Here is a 19,654-nt window from a genome sequence, read left to right as displayed (position 1 = left end):
ATCTTAAAGAAAATGCAAAACAGTAAGTGTTTTCTTTAGAAAGAGCACACAGATCTTTCCACAGATAACACGGTGGCAAACATTAAGCTAATGTAATACCACAAGCAAACACTGAGCCCTAAAAATGTTATAAAACACCTTAACCTGTACTCACCATACCTGAGGAGTAAAAATGGGAAGGAATCACTTGGGTAGTATAAAACAATATTGATTTCCAAGTTATTCAATAATTATTGGATTCAGTAGTTTCCCTGTTCTGGGGAAGAAAGGAAAAGAGGGAGGGATTCACGCCTGGTCAAGCTGGATCGAGGGTGGAGAGGTCACCAAGGCTTTAATGAAGCCGATAGACTCACACTTGCTTAATCATAAATGCTGTTAGGTCTCTGATGACGGCGCCTTTGAAGGCACGCTGTGAAGCCCTGGATCCGACACAAGTGGAGATTGCGATGGGTAATAACTTAGTAACCATCTAAATGCATGTTTTTATGAGACGGGTAACTCTTGCCAGGCAAATAAAAAAGCAGACTAATGAGATGCTCCTCTGGGATTCGATACAAGCATAGAAAGGAAAACACGCCAGCGTGGTGACCCCACCTAGAGCAGAAGCTATATAAGCACATCAAAGAGGAAGAAGCCAACAGGCTTGGAGTCTGAGCTCGGTTGAGGGTTCTGGAGCCAGTGACCACAGACTTAGAAATAAACTGAGCTGGGCACACACGATGGATACCCAGGGTTCCACAGCGGCTATGTCTCCTTCAGCTCCACCCCAAAACTGCTCTGGGATTACAAATTCTAGATCCATCTCTTCTTACAACACCTGCCATCATGGAGGCCCTGAAGCCAACAGCTGCCAGCCGACTGGCCAGGGCCGAGGTTGCCAATCCACTCTCTGCATTTGCTGCATCCCCAGCAATCTGATGAGCAGCTTTAGCAGCCGCCCCTGTCTGGATAACTGTGCCTGGCACTGGGAAGGAATCAACAGTCATGAGAAAGAGACCATGCAGCTCTTGAACGACCGCCTTGCTAACTATCTGGAAACGGTACGAAAGCTGGAAGGAGAGAATGCAGCCCTGGAATGCAGGATCCGGGAAGTGCGCGATCAAGAGGGTCCTGCCGTGTGTCCTGAGTACCTGTCCTACTTCGCCACCATCGAAAAGCTGCAGCAGAAGGTAAGACTCTTGGCAATCCATTTAATCGAGTTGTGAACTGATGGTGTCCCAACAAGATTATCGGCTAACCTTTAAGTATGTTAATTCTCTTTTACTGAAAATTTTTGCAAGAATTGGACAAATTCTTGAGTGAGTTATCATCTTGAGGTACCATTCAGACTTAAGGTGTTTCACTTTCCTAGAGATAGGCTGTATCGTTCATAACTAGACAGCTCGAGAGCAAAACATGTCAACAGCCAGTTGCTATCATTTCTTTAATGAAAATAGGAGAACTGGACTCTGAAAAAATAAGTTCTGTCCTCATATATTTCTGGACAGTTTAGTTTTTAAGCCATTTGCAACCATCACCACCTCTTTCTCCTTCCATGCTAATTTTATCATCTTCACATTTTTAAAGTTTGTTTCTACACCAAACCTAAGAGTCCAGTGCAGAGTGAGATGCTGCTGCTACATATCTGGATTTAATCAGTTTTCTTTGCTCAGCGAATACTTGCTGAGTATTATCTGCAATGTTCCACACCATCGCTCCAGAATGTTCAAAAATGTTGATAAACTAGAAACGCCCTCCTTTCATGGAGTTTCCAGTCTACCAGATCAGCATATATTAGGTAAATTTAGAATAGATTTTACAGTTTAACAGGAAGGCATGCATACATTATTTATTTAAGTGATTATTGCTGATCCTTTAAGAAAATAGCAAGAACTCTGGTTTTCCAAAGTTTACTGAGCTTTTTAAGTGTTGCCCTAGGGACCCATGAAAACTCTACCAGAGCCTTCCCCGCTTGGCGGAAACACACACAAGCCGCTTGGTTCTTAAAAGAGATCCTGGTGTCTGTCTCACCTGTGTGTGCCATTTCTTAATTCTAGATCTTGTGCACCAAGGCTGAGAATTCCAGGCTGGTCTCACAAATTGACAACACCAAACTGACCGCAGATGACTTAAGAGCCAAGTAAGCCCACCACCCAGCACTGTCGTGGATGACAAAATTCACCCCAATTCTGACCTCAGCACTGCCATAGGGATTACCCCGCATCTGCCACATCTCCTGCTCCCGGGCGTGCTCGCACTGCCCTGGAGAGACCATCAGGTTCCATATACGGTGAAGGTTCACAGTCCTGAGCTGGATTTAACTGGGTGGTGCAGTGCCTGCTTGGCAAGCGTGAGGTCCTGAGTTTGATACCCAGTACCAAAAAAGAAAAAAAGATTCACAGTCCTCACTCATGTACAGTACCCAGAGTTCTAGCATGAGGACCCACCTAATTACCTGCAAGAGAATTCAGTAAAATAGGGAGGGTTTCTATGCTATGGAAGTTGAGAAAATTGTGGGTAGGCAGAGAAGCTGCTTAGGCATAGATTAGCTTAAGTCTAGGCCAAATCGTCGACCCAGGATTGCTAAGTCCTGGCTCAAGTCTTTTTCACTCTGCACTGCATCCAGGGGCAGAGGTAGGAGAGTAAATTTCCTCGCTGGAAGTGGCATTTCTCTGGATCACTCAGGCATGAGAACTACATTACAGTATTCATCACCTGATTTCACTTCCCAAGAGTACAAAGCCCTCGTTAGAACACACTAGACAGCAGAGCCAGAGGAAATGTAGCAGGATGTCCTGCATGGCTGCACGTGCACTAGCTCTTTCCTGACGCCTCTCACGGCCGGCCTTTACAGGTACGAAGCCGAGGTGTCCCTGCGGCAGCTTGTGGATGCAGACACCAATGCCCTGCAGCAGATCCTGGATGCGCTGGCGCTGGGCAAGGCTGACCTGGAGGTGCGAGTCCAGTCCCTGAAGGAGGAGCTGCTCTGCTTGAAAACCAACCACGAGGAGGTGAGGGAAAGGTCGGGCACCTCGGCACAATGGAGCTTCTAGAAGCAGCACCCTTTCCTTTCAACTCTGCTTGACCCAGGGCATGTGCTCACAACACCTCCTGCCGCTCTCTGCACCACAGATTCCATGCATTTCATTTCAGATGGACCCCAAAGCCTCCCTTGTCCGGCTTTTCCTGTCCTCACAAATCTCCCCATCATTTTTTAGAAGGTTGCTTTTTTCTTTTTTGGATACTGAGAATTGAACTCAGGACCTTGCACTTGCAGGCCGGCGCTTGTCTCACTGATCTGTATCCGTAGTCCATTCTATTATTATTATTATTATTATTATTATTATTAGACACCCCTGAACACAGACTTCCGCCACCTCCTACTGGTGCAAGTCAGTATTGACACAAGTCCCTATGGACATCACAGAGACTGTGGCCTCCTGTGACAAATCCCTCCTTCCTCCTCTGGGCTGGGTCTTCCATCACCCACCCCTAAAAATGGCCTAAAGTTTTGGAAGCTCTGATCGCATTTGTCCATTCTTTTGCCACATACCTGAGCCCACTGAGATACCCTCACTCACCCACAGCCTGTCAGCAACACCTGTGAACCGGTAGCCCTTTATTGTGAGCCCCATGGAGGCCCAGGGAAGCTGAAATATTGCCTTTGGGCTGAAATGAGAGCGTGGGGGTCACCCGTTCACTTGCTCACCTCACGTTCTTTGTCTTCCCCTAGGAAGTCAGTTCGCTGCAGAGTCAGCTTGGGGACAGACTCACTATCGAAGTGACTGCTGCCCCTTCTGTGGACCTAACCCAAGTTCTCCAGAAAATGAGGTGTCAGTACGAGTCCATCATGGAGACAAACCGTAAGGACGTGGAACAGTGGTTCAGCGCACAGGTGGGGAGAACAGAAGAGCATTAAGCTGACATCTTCCCAGGGACCCTCTCGTCAGCCATGTCCTCCTGCCGTGACTGCTGTGGCCCTTGCATTTCAGATGGAGGAGCTGAGCCAGCAGGTGGTAGCCCGAGCTCACCAGCAACAGTGCTGTCAGGCAGAGCTCACGGAGCTGAGACGCACCTTGACCGCCCTGGAGGTTGAACGGCAGGCCCAGCACCGAATGGTACCCAGCAAGCTGACCGAGCCCAACACAGCCCCAGACACATGTGTCTTGCAGTGTTTCCCAAACTGTGTGCCTGGGAACCACAGACCTTTGTCTGCCAAAGAGTCCATAGCTGAGAAAAGACTTCATAGTCAAATAAGTCCAAGAATGCTGGGTTCCACAAAGGCTAAACGGGGTGGCTTGCTGGGCCCCCGTTTGTAAGCTGATTATGCCAGGAATCCACAAGCAGAGGCCAGATTGTATTTAGCATTCCCAAACTTACTTGACTATGGACACTTTTTTTTCTACGAGCATCTCACAGTAATGATGATGCACAGATTACACCTTGAGGAACACTAGGACAGCATTTTATTATATGCAAAGCATTTTCATGAGATATCATAGTTATAGAACAGTCTTATGAGGGAGGTTGCATAAGTATCAGCCAAATCTACTGGCGAAGTTCTAAGAGCTGTAGTGATCTTTCCCAAGACAAATCCAAGATAAGTGCCCCCTCACCTGTGGTACAGGGAAGAAAGACACTGAATTATTACACCACTAAGTAGCCAGTACCGCAGAAGAAACAGAATTGGAGCCAGAATTCAGACTCCGAAACCAGCAGCACTGCTGCCTGATTACACTGCTTCTCTACAGCAGGAAGTGACTTCAAAGCCCTGCTGAGAAGGGCATTAACGAGACCTTGCCCCCAAGTGGGTGGCATCACAGGACACTCGAGTGACGTTGGGCAACCCATTTAACGTTTTGAACCTCAGCTTTTTATCTATCAGAACTGTGATAAATATCAAGTTATTACAACCTAAGTCTCATTGTCAGCCATAAATTTACAGAGTGATCACAGCACAGGAAAGAACACTGCTCCTCAAAGTTTCAGTTCTGATATTTGGCGCGTGGAGGAATAGCCCTTGTGGAGGAAGTGTGTCTGGCTAAGCCTTGCTCATGTTTACTTTAAGGGACAAACAGTCATTGAATGAGGTGTCAGGGTGATGTGTTTTAATGCTTGGATGTTTACAAGATCAAAAATTTCTTTCATAAGTTGGAGAATGTGGTGAGAGATTATCAGCTGATCAGAAAGAAAAGAGAGGGGATAAAGGAAAGCAAGCTTTGGCATAATCGATGATTTTCCCTTGGATTTGTTTGGGTTGGATGCAATATAAGGGCTTAGAGAGCCATTTACACTGTCACCAAAAAACTCTCGTTCGACATGACTTCAGTGGTGACTTGGACTTAAAGGAGTCATCGTTATTAACTGGACTTTCCCCCCTGCATGGCAGAGAGATTCCCAAGAACGCATCCTAGAGGAGACGGAGGCCCGCTACACCACCCTGCTCTCCCAGATCCAGGGTCTGATCCACAGCGTGGAGGGTCAGCTGGCCGAGATCCGAGGCGCCCTGGAAAGGCAGAACCAAGAATACGAGAGCCTGCTGGACACCAAGTCCCGGCTGGAGTGTGAGATCACCACCTACCGCAGCCTGCTGGAGAGCTGGGACTGCACGTACGTAAACCAACAAACACACGGGCACAAGAAAGTTGCCCCAGTGCCACCCACCTCCGGGGGGACAGTGCTCTGCCAGAAAGGGGTCCCCTGGATGGAGGTGTCCTCTGCTTCCCCCGGTGTCCACTGTCCCTAAAGCGTAACTTCATCCAAGCTTGAGGTGCAGGCTAAGCTAGATGGCTTCATCAAGCAGCACCCTGGTGATGCTGATTCTTTGTAACTGTTTACTGACTTAGAGTTTTGCACATGACTAGAGAAAAAAGCATTTCCCCAAAGACAGACATGCCTACTTGCTGTGCAGTTTCACACACACACACACACACACACACACACACACACACGAATGTCTTACCGTCCTAGATGAAGATGACCCAGGTCCCTCTGGAAGGCTGAAGTCCCCAATCCTGTCTGGGTACTGATCCTTGAGGTCAGTAGCAGCATGAACACATATGTGTTTCACATTCTTTATAAATGTGTGTTCTACATATTTTAAAAATGATAATAAACCAACCAACCCAAGATGAACTGACATCTAAACTAATATACCCAAGGCAGGCTTACCTTTGCAGTTCCAAAGAAGATTTATGTCCCACGGTCATCAGAGAACTCCCCACAAGAAACAATACCTGGTTAATTTCCTTTGCTAAGGCCCTCAGATGGTCCCTTAGCACTGACCCACTGTTCCACTGAGTGTGGGATCTCTGGTGCCCACTCTGCAGATAAAGTCAAAGCTCAGGACCAGCTGGGCCAGCCCTGTGTCTGACCACTGATCCCAGGCTCCCCCTGCTGTGGCATCGACCCACCTGAGACTGTGTATCATGTGACACTTCTCACCTTTCATACTGTTTTCCAGAGAATCAGCCTGATTTTCTTCTGCTAGCTTCTGTTCAAAATGAGTGAATAAACTTATGAAAATACATACTCTGAAGGATAAACACTGAAAACCTAGCCCCCACCCCTACTTTTTTTCCATGGCCATCATTAACCTCCCTCCATCAGAAAAAACATTCTGTTGCCTCCTAGGAAAAGGATTTAGCTCAGTGGCACAAGTCCCTGACTGGCAAGCATAAGGTCATGAATTTGAACCCAGTACCAAAAAACTTTCTGTTTTCTCCTTAGGCTGCCTTGTTATCCCTGTGCCACCAAATCTGAGCCTTCAGTTGGTGGGAGCTGCAATGTCAAAGTCAGGGAATGCCCTGCCCCGGTGTACACGTCCTCGGTCCCCACTGTGACATGCAAGACCTGTGGACCCCTGTCCCCGATCCTGGTTAAAATATGCACCATCACCAAGGAGATCAAGGATGGGAAGGTCATTTCGTCTTACGAACACGTGCAACCTTGCTACATCACCCGATCCGCCCAAGTCTGATGCCCAAGGTGATGGACATGACCCGCATTCATGAAAGAGAGGCCAGTGCATGCTCCTGCCAGAAAGGTTTAAGCCCCAGGCCCACCAGGTACTAGTTTCTTGCTACTACAGTGGGTCCCCATCCAGAGTGTGCCATTCGCTCCTCCCCTGAGTCACTGCTGCCAGCTTGCTAATGAATTGCACTTCTTTGGAAGGACGCCTGCCTTTCTCTGAGCATGGGTGTCCATTGGTGAGTGGCCTACATTCCTTGGCTCCCCGGAAGACAGGCAGGCAGGTTTGTTTACTCAGGTTTGTTTACTTACATGCTTGTCAAGACAGCAAGTCAGACGAGTTCCAGGACTGGGAGCCACTGGCAGGTAAAGGTGAAAAGCAACCCAGTCCCCTTCTAACCTCCTTCCTTGGGCACAGAAGGAAGCTTGCATGGGAACAGGACAAGTAAAAGAAAAGGGCCCCGTGTTACAACCACAAAGCTGGGTCCTGCTCCACTCTGCTGCTGGATTCCTGTTTCTCTCCTTTCCCCAAGGTGGCCCTGCAAACGTCTTCTCCACACATTTTCTATGAGAATCAGGAATGGTGATGGGGCATGCATCTAGCTATTTCTTCAACTTATCTTTGAAGAAACCAGGTCCTTTCAGTAAATGTTGGCTGTTTCTTTTTCTTTTCTTAGGGAATGGGAATTTGATCTGAGTTTTGATAAGTGTAGCTGGGATTCTCAAGACAAAGCCCCGTTGGTTGACAGTGAAAAACACCTTAGCTTCCTGCTTTGCATCCGTCAGAGGGACCTGGACCTAACAGCCACAAACTCTGCAGAACAGCAGTGCAGGCGCACAGCAGCCCCGCGGGAGAGGACCCGTTTCTGTACCAGCCTGCTTCCCACCGTAGCACCGCAGAGCATAAAACTCACACCCCACAGAGACCATTCATTGGTCGTTTCTGAGTGTTTTAGTGAATAATTCCAAACTCGACACAGAATGTGGAATCCAAAGACCTGAAGCCTTAAATTTGTCCCTTCCCAGCAGTGACCTCGCACCAAACTTTTCATCATACTCAAATTCATTTGCCAATCTGCTGAAAGAGGATCGTGCCTGCATCGCAGGGCGGCTGTAAGCAGGGCGGCTGTAAGAGTCCATGAGGAACCGAGGAACTGTTTCTGTCCCCTGCCCTGTATGCTGCAAAGCACCACAGGAACTCGAGCTCTCTATAAACTTTGCTTTTAGCTGCAGCCTGAGATCTGGTTTGGTCAGGATTGTCTCATCTTAAAAATGCTTTCTCTGTAAATTTTTGGGAATTTTAATAGTGTTTAGCTTGGTGGGGAACATATCTCAGTCCTACTCAACAAAGCAGCTCTGAATTCTTGGGCTGTGTGTCACGTACCAGCCAATGCCACATCAAAGACACTCACATTATTTATCTTGCAGCTGGGTAAGGGAGGTGCTTTTCCTGAGGACAAGTAGTGCCTGACCCCAAGCTAGTAGAGTGCTAGACCCCAGGGTAATCGATCTCTTTACTGCCAGACTTCTCTCGTTGCACAGAATACTTCGGTCAGCAGTGACTGCATACCACCTCAGGCCACAGGGTGGGAAGAGCATAGAACTTGTTCTGGGAACCCTTGGGAGGGAGTCACAAAGCAACTGTGTGTGTGCCTTGAAGTAAAAGGGACTTAATAATGTAGGTCCTGCCTCACCTGGGGCGGAAAAGTTAAATGGGCTTATAATGGACTCGGGGTCTTAGAAAATCTAAAGCATTGCGCAGAAAAAATTCTCTAATTTCTTTTTTCGGTACTGGGGATTGAACCTATGGACTTTGCACTGAGTACATCCCCAGCCCTTTCTTGTCTTTTATGTTTATTTTGAGATAGGGTCTTGCTGATCTGAGCTTGAACTTGAGATCCTCCTGTCTCAGCCTCCCACAGGGTACTAGCAACACAGGTTCATGTCCTCATTACACCTGGTCTAATTCTTTAAATTAAAAGCCAGACATAGGTCAGATCCACGCATACTTTTTTTCCTTTCTGTAGGATTCAGTTTTGTACTGGGAGGATCCCAATGTATACCATTCCCATTAACCAGAAAACCAATTAACAAGAGGGCAGAGCCCCTCGACTTGCTCTGAGCTTCTGATTCCAGCTAGGTTTAGAGCTGAGGGACAGCAGAGATCACAGACCGATCTCAGGCTGACCCTTAACGCCACTCCCCACTTATCCTAGAGAAAAGACATCTTCCTCCCCATCAGTGCACGGGATCCCCAGGTCTTCTACGGTACAAATGGGTCACTATGTACCCCACAGTGAAGAGAGAATTTTTTGAAAGCTTCAGAGTATTTTTCCCCCTGAGATGATCTTCTTTGTAAGCCAGAATGTAAACCCACCTGAAGGGCCTGGTTCACATGTGGTCCAGCCTCGTACAGGCAGCAGGAAGCCCTGGTTTTACTGGGAAGCTGAGTGTCCTTTCCGGCCACCGGAGGGAGTGAAAGCTTTCTTGGGGTGCAGGTCATCAGCTCAGTGGCTGGGCTGGCGGCAGGAGCAGAGAGGACTTCACACAAGTCTGATTTCGGCACAGCTCCAAAGGCAGCCCGGAATCAGGACACACAGAGTGGTCTCGGAGGCCAAGACTACATCATGTCTCTCTACGTCTCACTGCAAAGGTCATCGTCACATTTCTAACACGGGGGACAGCTGACAGACACTTTTCCTAGATTGTGTCTTTCCGCATTCTGACTCTCCCTGATGTATCGTAGGGGGCTTAAACTTTCCCCAGTAGGGGGGTGGCCACGCTTTCCTCTGGCCCTCAGCTGCCCCTGCCCAGGGACCCCCTCTGCCCTCTGCACGTGACACACAGCCTCTCCCTTCTTGCTGCTGATTCCAGCAGTCACTGCCTGGACTTCTCCCCAAGGGCTCAGTGAGGGGAACCCCGCTAGACTGTCCCTCAGGCCACCCAGCAACCACTGGCAACCACACACCCTGTGGAGCTCATAGTATGAACCCAGACCTCCTGCCATAGCACGTCAGGGGCCAGAATCCAGATTTTTAACCAAACTTCCAGCTGCAGTCTATGCACTGAATTCAAAGTCACAGTCATAAATCACTAGTGACTTTCTGGCTTAACGATTCAGATAACTCAATCTCTTTTGCTTCTTAAATTAATGCAAATCAATGCATATTAACAGTTTGTATCAATGGGATTCCTTGTGATATTTATATGCATGCCTACTGTATGCTCTGATCAAATCCATCCACCCTTCTTTATGTACTTCTGTTCAAGATTCTGATTCTATCTTCGTGAGTACCACTGCACACAGTTCCTCCTCTGCATGTCTATCCCTGTCCATACAGTGGGATCAATCAATAACAATCAATAATTTAATGTGTTCTTAACTCATTTGAGCCTCGCCACACCACCACGAAGGAGCAGGTAAGAATAGTCCCACGATACAGGCGAGGGAAAAGCCAGAAAGAGAAGCCCAATGATTCACCCAACGCATACCCAGGAGACTGAATTTTAAGTGCTTTGAATTCCTCATCGCTGGACCTAAAATTGGGTTCTAAAAATAGAGATAATCGACAACAGCCAGGCTTATTTTTCAACAAGTGCTGGTGTGAAGGGACTCACATCCCTGAGTCTGGTCTCCTACCTCTGTAAGTAGGAAGCAAGGCCCGAAACCCCCCCCCCCCCGTCTTTGAAAGCCAATCAGACAGCACTGATGCGATCTTGTTACCTAGAAAGGAACTCCTGGGTGCTGTTAGCATCCGTTTCCATAGCCTCCCTGTATCAAGCAAGGGGAAACGATCAAACCCTGGGAGTACTCAGACCCGTGGTCTGTGTGGCTTATCCTGATTCTGCCCATTGTGATTTTAGAGTTGTGATCTCTAAAGATATTTTTAAATCAAATGTGCTGCAGAAATAAACATGAAAGAGGAAGAGACGGAATTCCGATCAGCAGGGCAAGGGTTGGAACCCGCGCTGGCAAGCCCATGCTGCCTTTCTGGTTTCAACACCAGAATCAGATGTCTTTTATAGGAAATGAATCCTTTGGTGGTTTGGCTGGCTGGAAATATCTGGCCGGTGTGTTCACACATGACTCACACACCGTGGGGGAACAACCCACGCAGGCAGTTGGAATGGGAACGGCCCTATTTGGCAATGCTGGAAGGGTTTCCTCTAGGTGGAATTAGCCCATCAGGTCCAGCACTGTCTCTGGAAGTTTCCCTGAGGCAATGCTCTCGGCCAAGGGCCGTCACTGCCAGGCAGGATAGAACACGAGACCCCCACCGCATGCGAGGCATTGCGGGAGCAAAGGTTGTCAGCGCGTTTTCTCTGTCTCCTTTCCCCTAGCTCTTTCTCATTCTCTCTCTCCCACCCCTGCATCTCCTCTCTCTGTGTCTGAAGTAACAGAACTTGCCACTGGATGTATGTTATGGGAAAACAGCTCAGGTGGGAAATTCTCATCATGTTTTCTGGGGATCCTTTTTCTGTGTCTTTGAAGAACATCAAGAAGCCTTTCTTCAAAGTCTGGGGCAAGAATCTTGCCATTACAGCTCCTTAGGGCTCAGCTGGTGCCCGAGAGTCTCCCCAGAGAGAGAGGGTGGCACCCATTCGTTTAGCATCTAAAGCTCTTGGAGAAGCCACTGGACCATCTGATCAAAAGACAAGGATGGAGACCCTACTTTGGGCTAATTGCCCTCCAGCATGTCACTGGTTATAGAGAACTTCTATCCCAAACCATGCAGAGGAGCACAGAGGTCCCCTCTCTGCACCTCAGTTGAGGATAAGTGTCCGTCTGTTTGTCATTCACTGAACCACTAGAAAAAAAGCAACTGTGCCCCCCTCCCTCACTGCCACCACTGGGACACATGCCACCCACCTTCCCATGGAGCTCCCGTGGCTGCTACTACGTGTCTCACCCTGGAAGGCGAACAAAAGCATGACCCAGGTCAGAGGGCACTGCAGCTGCAGAGGGCAAAGGGGACCAGAACGCAAATCCAGAAAGACAGCTCCAGAAAATCCAGAACTGAGGCATTCAGAGAGGCCAGAGGAGAGCGGCGGCCATCTTTGACCAAAAAGCAGAGCACGCACTGATTGAGAGCAAACTCTTGAATCTAGAACAACTGGATCTGGCTCCCGGCTGCAAGATCTGGAACAAGTGACACTTCCTCACATGTCAAAGGGGTTATTAATAGCATCTGCATCATAGGGTTGAGATGGCACCATGAACCACAGCATGGCAAGTTCTTGGGACATTCCTGGCACCCCGTGCTCTTGTCATTGCACTGTTTTGAGAAGCTTACATTCAGTTAGAAAAACAGTCACACTAGAGCTGACAAATTATTCCATCTGGGCTAACTGACACCAGCACTGTAGCACCAGGGCATCCTAACAACAACCCAAAGTGTGTCATAGGTTAAAAATGGAGACTTCCTTTTCAATAGAAAAGGAGTCATGTGATGGGTCAAAGTAAAGCAGCAGGCGGGTCCAACTCTTCTTTGTCCAGCAAATCAGCAGTAAATTGGAAAGAATTGTCCCTTAATACCACGCACAGGCTCAGGCAGCTAACAGGGAGAAGATGGCCCAAGAGGAGATAGAAACAAGTCGGAAATCAACCCCATGTGCAGGATCGCTCTTGTGCAGGACAGGAAGGCGGAGCCGTTCAGGCAGGAGTGTCGCCCCTTCTCCTAGTAATACACACTGTGCTCACCCCTGGTGGCCCCAGTGTTCCCCAGAATCAGGTGTGGGGTCAGCAGAGAAGGCAGCAAGAAGCCTTCTGCAAACCTCTGAGTTAACAGGGTGCAGCAAAGGCATGATCCAAATGGCAAGAGAGGCACAGAAGCCCTCAAAAGCAGAGCGAGCTGGGCGGCTCCTTCTATTTCATCACAAGTGGATTTGACACGGGCCCGGATACTAGGCTGCCTTAGTCACTTTCTCACTGCTGGGACACAGAGCCTGACACCTGAAACTCAGAGGAGGTGAGGTTTGCTTTGTCTCACAGTTTCAGTCTGTGGTCAGCTGGTCCCAAAGCAGGAAGAGGATGGCAGAGGGGCTGGGCCGAGGAAAAGGTGCTCGACCATCAACCATGGCATCCAGAAAGCAGAGAACAAAGAAAGGATTCTGAGATTGGATACATGTTTCTGGTCAGACCGGAAACCCCCGGGGACCCACATCCAGCCAGGCCCCACTTCCTAAGAGCACATTTCATTACTGAGCTCATCTGTGGATGGATCTGTCGGTGCACATGGAACCATGTGATCCAATCACCTGCCACATAGAACTTTGGGGGACCTTTTCCATCTAAACCGTAACAATCTAACATTGCACATTTCTCTTAGTTCTCCCCAAGCTGCTATTATTCACATGTTTCCAACAACTAGACAAAGACTTGCTACAGAAGTCAAGTCACTTTCTCAAGGTCACATGGCTAGTGCTACAGTTTATGTCTGGATGTCACCCCAAAGCCTCATGCAGTCACGGGGTCAGGCTTCTGGAATTTGTGATGAATTCACCTTCCAATGCTGGGGTTATGGGTGTGAGCACTATACCCACCCTAAACTGGGTGGCCTACATACAAGATGAGGGACAGAAAGAATCTTCTCTGTGCTCTCCTGCCTGTTGCTCCTTTAGCTCTTGCTGCTTTTGCTGTCTTCTGTTGCCGTGAACTCTGCCACACCACCCTGTCTTGGAGTCAGCTGATTACAGACTGAAACCTCCACAAACTATGAGCTAAATAAACCTTTCCTTTTTTAATTTTGAGTGTTGGGTATTTTGTCTCAGCAATGACAGAAAAGTAACCAACACAGTTAATATATTCTAAAGTCAGAACTGGAACAAATTCGTATCTTTTATACTTCAAATACACAATCATTGTTGCGATCGCTCAAGTTTGGTTCAGTAATATGTATAGCCCCACCAAAGGCATAAAGAGCTCAAGAAATACTGTTAATCATGGAGCTCTAAATAAAGTGGGCCCTGAACACACAGGTATCCCAATCCAGAAAAGAGGGAGGCTACACACAATCACAGAACCACACGCAAGTCAGGGCAGTTCAAGCATCGTCACTTAGACCCAACATTTCTCTCTTGTCTCCTTCTGGGCACAAATGTTCATGTTTCAACTTAGTTTCTCTAATTCTCAATTGCAATAAAGAAGATTCCTTGATTGCCAGATGGAAACCAGTGGCAGAATGGAACACCGCTCAATGTTAAATTAATAATTTTGCATTCCAGGTCATTCACATGGCCCTTAGAAGTTAGGTTACTGTGAGCCAGCTCCTTGGAACACCCCAAGTTCTGGTGCGCTAATATACACTCCTGCCCTGAGAACAGACACAGGCCACTGGAACAGTATATGGGAGCATCCGCCCGAGTAGCTCTCTGGTGCCCGAAATGAATGGCACCCACCTGGTCTCACTCTCACTGTGGCAGGCAGGTCGTTGGGAAGTTTGTTGTTTGAGTGTTGGCCCTGTAAGCTCTGCTCCACCAGACACAAATCCAAGCGGTCTCCACTGGAGCAGCACCAGGAAAGGGTGGGCCTGGCATCTAATCCTAATTATATCTGCAGTGCCACGAGGTCTAGACAAAGGTCTCTCATGATCATGCTGCAGGGGGAGTTTTCTGGTTCTGATCCATCCTGTGACCAATCAGCCACTAGGATGATAGGATGGGACCCTGTGCTATCCCAAGATCCCTTTCAAGAAAGGCTGCAAGTGGTTGGGGGCTGGGAGTAGCAGAGGTGAGATAAAACACATGAGGGTCAGACGGTAGACAATGCTCTCTGAATTCAGGGGGAGCACTCAATGGGAGGACGTTGTCCAGGCAGAAGAGAATGCCTGGCACCTGTAGATTGTAGGGTTCTGGCCAGTGGCCTGGTTATAGCATTGTCTCTTCACAGTAATGATGTAAATCCTGTGCAGCAAACAACAATCAACACTGAAGAGACTTGTGGTTCCCTCCAGACAATGGAGGAGCTTAGGAGGTTATAACCAAAAGATACCTCTTCAGTTCTGTCCTAACTGTGTCACCATGGTCTCTTGGTATTTCAGAAACATCCTTGAGTCCTATGTGATTTCAGCTTTTTTCAAGAAAAAAATTAGATATTTAAATAAATGTGATTTAAAATTCTGCAAATGTGTAGTGGTACATGCCTGTGATCCCAACACTCGGGAGGCTGAGGCAGGAGGATCGCCATGAGTTTGAGGTCAACCTGGGTTACAAAGTGAGTTCAAGGCTAGCTGAACTGTATAGTGAAATCATGTCTCAAAAAGACAAAAATAAATAAAAATAAGAAAATAAAATTCTGCCATTTTCTAAAGCCTAGTATATCAATGAATTCAAATTTTTACATCAAATTTTTATATATCAAATTTTTAAAAGCTGACAATGTAGTGTATTTACAGTTTAGAAAATGTAGTCACTGTAACTGTCTTTGCTAACCCTAACAAAAATTCAGTCCATGTGTGAATGAAAGCACGCTTTATAAGTTGATGGTAGGAAAATATCTTGTGCATCTTAATTTAATCTCCAGCAGAAACCCATCTCTGGCCTCCTGTTTTGTGCCCCCAGACACAGGCTTGCTCTACAAACTCCCTGCTGGGGCTTCAGCAAATTACCATGGACTTAGTGGCTCAAAATAACGCGACTGTATTATCTCACAGCTCCTCTGCAGAAGCTTAACGTGGATCTCAGGGGTCAAAGTCTGGGTGTCTGCAGAGCTGAGTCCCATGGGTGGGAGTGGGGGCGAATCCATGGCCCTGCCTTCTCCTGTCGCTAGGGCTTGCTCTCCTGGTACTAATGTCCTCCATCATCCACCCTCAAAGTCAGCAGCGGGGTCGCTCTGAGCTCCACCTTCATCTCCCTCCCGTCTGCAGCATTCAGGGGTTCTTCCCCTCAGTCTTGCACTCTCACAGGCCCTTGGGATGACGCTGGCCAACGGAGAGCTGAGAAGGTGTGCAGCGGTGATTCCCCTTTGCCCCTCTACTACATCACGGGCTCCAGGGATTAGGATACGGACATCTTTGGGGGTTGTTATTCTGCTTACCACCCTTCCTTATAATAAAACAAACAAAAGCAGAAGGGTGGGGAGAGAGGGAGAGACAGAGAGACAAAGAGTGAGACAGAGAACACAGAGAGAGATGGAGAGACAGAGGGGGAGAGACAGAGACACAGAGAGGGAGAGAGACAGAGAGACACACAGAGAGAGAGTCTATGCATTATCTCTGCAAAACACCAAGACCAAAACAGACGATGTTTACAACCTTAAACTATGACTCACATGGCAAACTCATCAGCCAATCAAATCTCCCCGTGGAAGTCACCAGCCTCAGGGAAGCACGATGTAGGGCGGTCTGTGTTTAAGTCTGTACCTTAACTCATAGTTCAAGGTGGTAAACATTCTCCGTGTCCTTCTAGGGGTCACCTTTTTATAGCAACCATAACAACAATTAGCCTTTACTGAGCTAATGCATGTGCTGAAGGGTTCACGGTATTTATGTGCATTCTCTACACACCTGCTTATTTCACAGGTGAGAAACTGGAGACACAAGAGGTTTGCAACTTACCAGGGTCGTAAAAGTAGTGTCAGAGTCAAGATTCAAACCTAGGACCATGGCATTCCAGACACTGAACAAAAACAACCGCTTGCGTCATTAACCAATTTGCACTGGGCAAGAATCCGTTCCCTAAGTGACCTCTCTTGATCTCAGTGGAACCAGCAATCGGTAGGGTTCTGTCCCTCCAGCCAGTTCCAACCCCAGTCCTCTGGCCTCCCCTATAATTCTGGGAAAGAAAGGGAGGAATGCATGGGGAGGAAAAGAACCCTAAAACTGGCTCTCTCTGCTCCAGCCTCCCCTCAGCCCCAGTCACCCTAACACAATGTAGCACATGGATGGCTCTACTGACCCCCTCAGAGCGGACACAGTACCCATCCTGAAATATGAGTATTAGAAACAGATACCAGAGTAAAAATAAAATACATCAAAATAAGGAAATTGGCAACCATATTGAGGATAGAAATTATATGGGAAAAAATGAAAATCCCAAAGGCACTGAAGATATTAAAATAAATTCTATATGTCAGGAACAATTTATACACTCTCTCCAAAGCCAGAACACAGATATGTACTTTTAAATTTTTTATTTACATCATTGCATAATTGTATGCATATATGCAGTACGCTGTGATATTTTTATACATAAAATGTACAATCATTAAATCAGAATAATTAACATTTCCACCTCCTTATTGCTTGTGTCCAGAGACCTCAGCCTCTCCTCTTTTAGCTCTTTTAGGATATATTATTTTCTCACACACCCCAGAGTATTTAATAGCTGTACCACTGAGCACAACGGGGGTCATGCACGGATGACCTGGGGAGGGCCACCTGGATGGCACTCCTTGGATAAGGGCAGTTATCTCCACTGTGGCTGGAGCTGGCTCTCTCTCTGTACTGATAGGTACAGAGCGGCAAGCTGTTTCCTTCACCCCTTCTGTTAGCTCTGAGCACTGTACATGGGGCTGGCTGCAGTGCTGACGTGCAATCTTTGAAGCTGGCGGTGGTCACTGTTCCCTGCCTTTGGCTCCCTAAACGTGGTTGAGCCAGGCATGATGAAGAGCCCCTGCTCCCCGTTGTCAGCTGGGATGGAGCCTCAGGATAAGAGGCTTCCCATGGCAGAAAAGCTTACATAGAAAGAACTGAAGCACCAAGCCCAAAACCTTAGGTATCACCTCCATCGTGTTAGGCAGATTGCTCTTTCTGCCCATCCTCCTCTCTGCGTACTGCAGAGGGGCTCTCAGGCCTCTGCCTAGCCCAGCTCACCGCACTGATGTATTTTCTGCCTTTCTCACAGTCACTCATTCTCCAGCCACGCTCTTCTTCACGGGTTAATAAAATGTGCACTGGGCCCTGGTCAAGGCCTGTTATTTTGACTAGACTTAGGACCCCCTGTCTCCCCTTAACTATAAATTTGTCTTAGTGTCTTTATTCTCATCTTGGGTTGCACTGGAAGTGGTAGATTGGAATTAACTCGCTAAAATCCAGTAACTTCTCCTTTGGATTATAGACATAAACTTCCCGGATGGAGACGAGGGCCAGGAAGGGCTCTCAAATTATTCATATTGATTTCCACTAACCATGGTCAGGTGCAATCTCAGGCTCAGCACTGAGGACTGCAATAGCTGGCAGCAGAATTTAAGCCTGGTCATGAGGTTATTCATCAGCAGAGATGTGACCTTTTTGTGGGTTGCACTTATTAAATCTAAAGTCCTGCAGTTATGATTTCTTTGTTAGTTCAGTAGGAGACATAAGTATGCTTCCTAGCCTGGAATTTTTACTCTAACCCTCGTGACTTTCTGACAACAGCACTGGTCTCCTCTCCAGAGTCACAGCTACCAGGTGGCTTGCAGGTGTTCAGTCATCACCACCCTCAGCCACCCTGCTGCACACAGCAGCCTGTGGATTGCCACACTTATGTATGTGTGTTACACACCTGTCACGTAGCTCACGTGTATGCATATATTACAGATTACAATGTTCTCCACGCCAACCCTGCCCGTTACAGGGAGAGCTGCTCACAGTCTGATTTTCATGATTCAAACATTGAGACCAGAGAAATCAGAGTTGCCAGATGAATTAACAGTGGGGCATGAATTTTAACCTCCAGTTCTAATCCTGCCCACTTGTCGACATGGCAACCAAATGGTGGAGAAGGTCACCACAAAGGTAATTTTTTTTTTTTTTTTTGTCTTTTTCATTTTTATCGGTACCGGGGATCGAACTCACGACCACATGCTTGCAAGGCAGGTACTTATGCCACTGAGCTAAATCCCCAGCCCCCACAAAGGTAATTTTTAAAACGACAAAAATTCTTTGAAACTAGAAGAATAGACATTGAAGAAGGCTGTGACTGAGATACAGGTGCCCCCAAAAAGCTTGCTGTGTTTGGAGATGGGGTTTTAAGGTGATTGGATCGTAGAATGCTACACCCATCCACGAGTAACCGACGGGCGAGTCCAGGGCCAAATGTGCAGTTAGGATGGGGCCTGGGAGGGAGGAAGCGATCACCATGGGTGTAACCCAGAACAATCACTCCCCCACCCCAGCTCCTCTCTTCTCTCTCCTTCCTGGGCACCAGACCTCCACCATTTCCTCCCTGCCTTGGAGCCAGCTGACCCGGGACTGAATCCTCTAAAATCTGTGAGCCAACATAAACCTCATTGTAGTGTATTAAAAACTGGTGGTCAACTTAACACCAGCTGAACTGAATCAGCGTGGTGCTGAGTGTACATGGCTCGCCTGAGAAAAGCTGCCAGCATAAAGGAAGAATAGCATTTCGGGTTCTCCTGAGTGTTGCTGAGTGTTCTGTCGGTTCTCCTTCCTGGAGGAGCTTGTCACGCCAGCTCCCCTGATAGGAACTCGACTGTTACCATCAGAGGAGCTCAGGGCCTTGTTGTCACTGAGGATGACTGTGATACTTTGGGGGGGATCCCTGGTCCTTATTTTGAACACCGCTTCTTGGTTCCAGTGTGGAACCCTCACCTCACTGGCACAGCTGCTTCACCCCGTGGGCAGAGACTTTCTAGCTCCCATTGCTGACCTTTGGGCCTTCCCAGCACAGATCTGTCAAATGGGCTTTCCTGAGTCATTGTTGTATGCTCAAGGCCTCCAGCTGGACTCATGCAGGACATTGCTGTGGGACCCAGGCCCTCAGCTGG

General features: G+C 47.8%; 1 protein-coding gene across 2 annotated transcripts; it reads left to right on the top strand.

The window, feature by feature from the left end:
- Positions 1 to 653: 653 nt before the first annotated feature.
- On the top strand, positions 654 to 10,323 carry Krt39 (keratin 39). 2 transcript variants are annotated; one of them, XR_010048341.1, is made up of 8 exons: positions 654 to 1,169; positions 2,037 to 2,119; positions 2,834 to 2,990; positions 3,713 to 3,874; positions 3,972 to 4,097; positions 5,369 to 5,589; positions 6,709 to 7,046; positions 7,626 to 10,323. XR_010048341.1 is itself a non-coding variant. In XM_003466945.2 (8 exons), the coding sequence occupies exons 1-7, from the start codon at positions 720 to 722 to the stop codon at positions 6,956 to 6,958; spliced, it is 1,449 nt and encodes a 482-aa protein (XP_003466993.1). In that variant the 5' UTR covers positions 654 to 719; the 3' UTR covers positions 6,959 to 6,966; positions 7,626 to 10,322. The 2 variants fall into 2 exon arrangements, 1 of the variants encoding a protein (XP_003466993.1); XM_003466945.2 differs by having other exon boundaries at positions 6,709 to 6,966; positions 7,626 to 10,322.
- Positions 10,324 to 19,654: the final 9,331 nt, after the last annotated feature.

This window comes from Cavia porcellus, unplaced genomic scaffold (genome assembly GCF_034190915.1).
Source record: "Cavia porcellus strain 051 isolate PalLab524CR breed Dunkin Hartley unplaced genomic scaffold, mCavPor4.1 scaffold_6, whole genome shotgun sequence".
In the NCBI taxonomy this organism is placed as follows: domain Eukaryota; kingdom Metazoa; phylum Chordata; class Mammalia; order Rodentia; family Caviidae; genus Cavia; species Cavia porcellus.
This window is presented reverse-complemented; position numbering and strand designations above follow the sequence as displayed.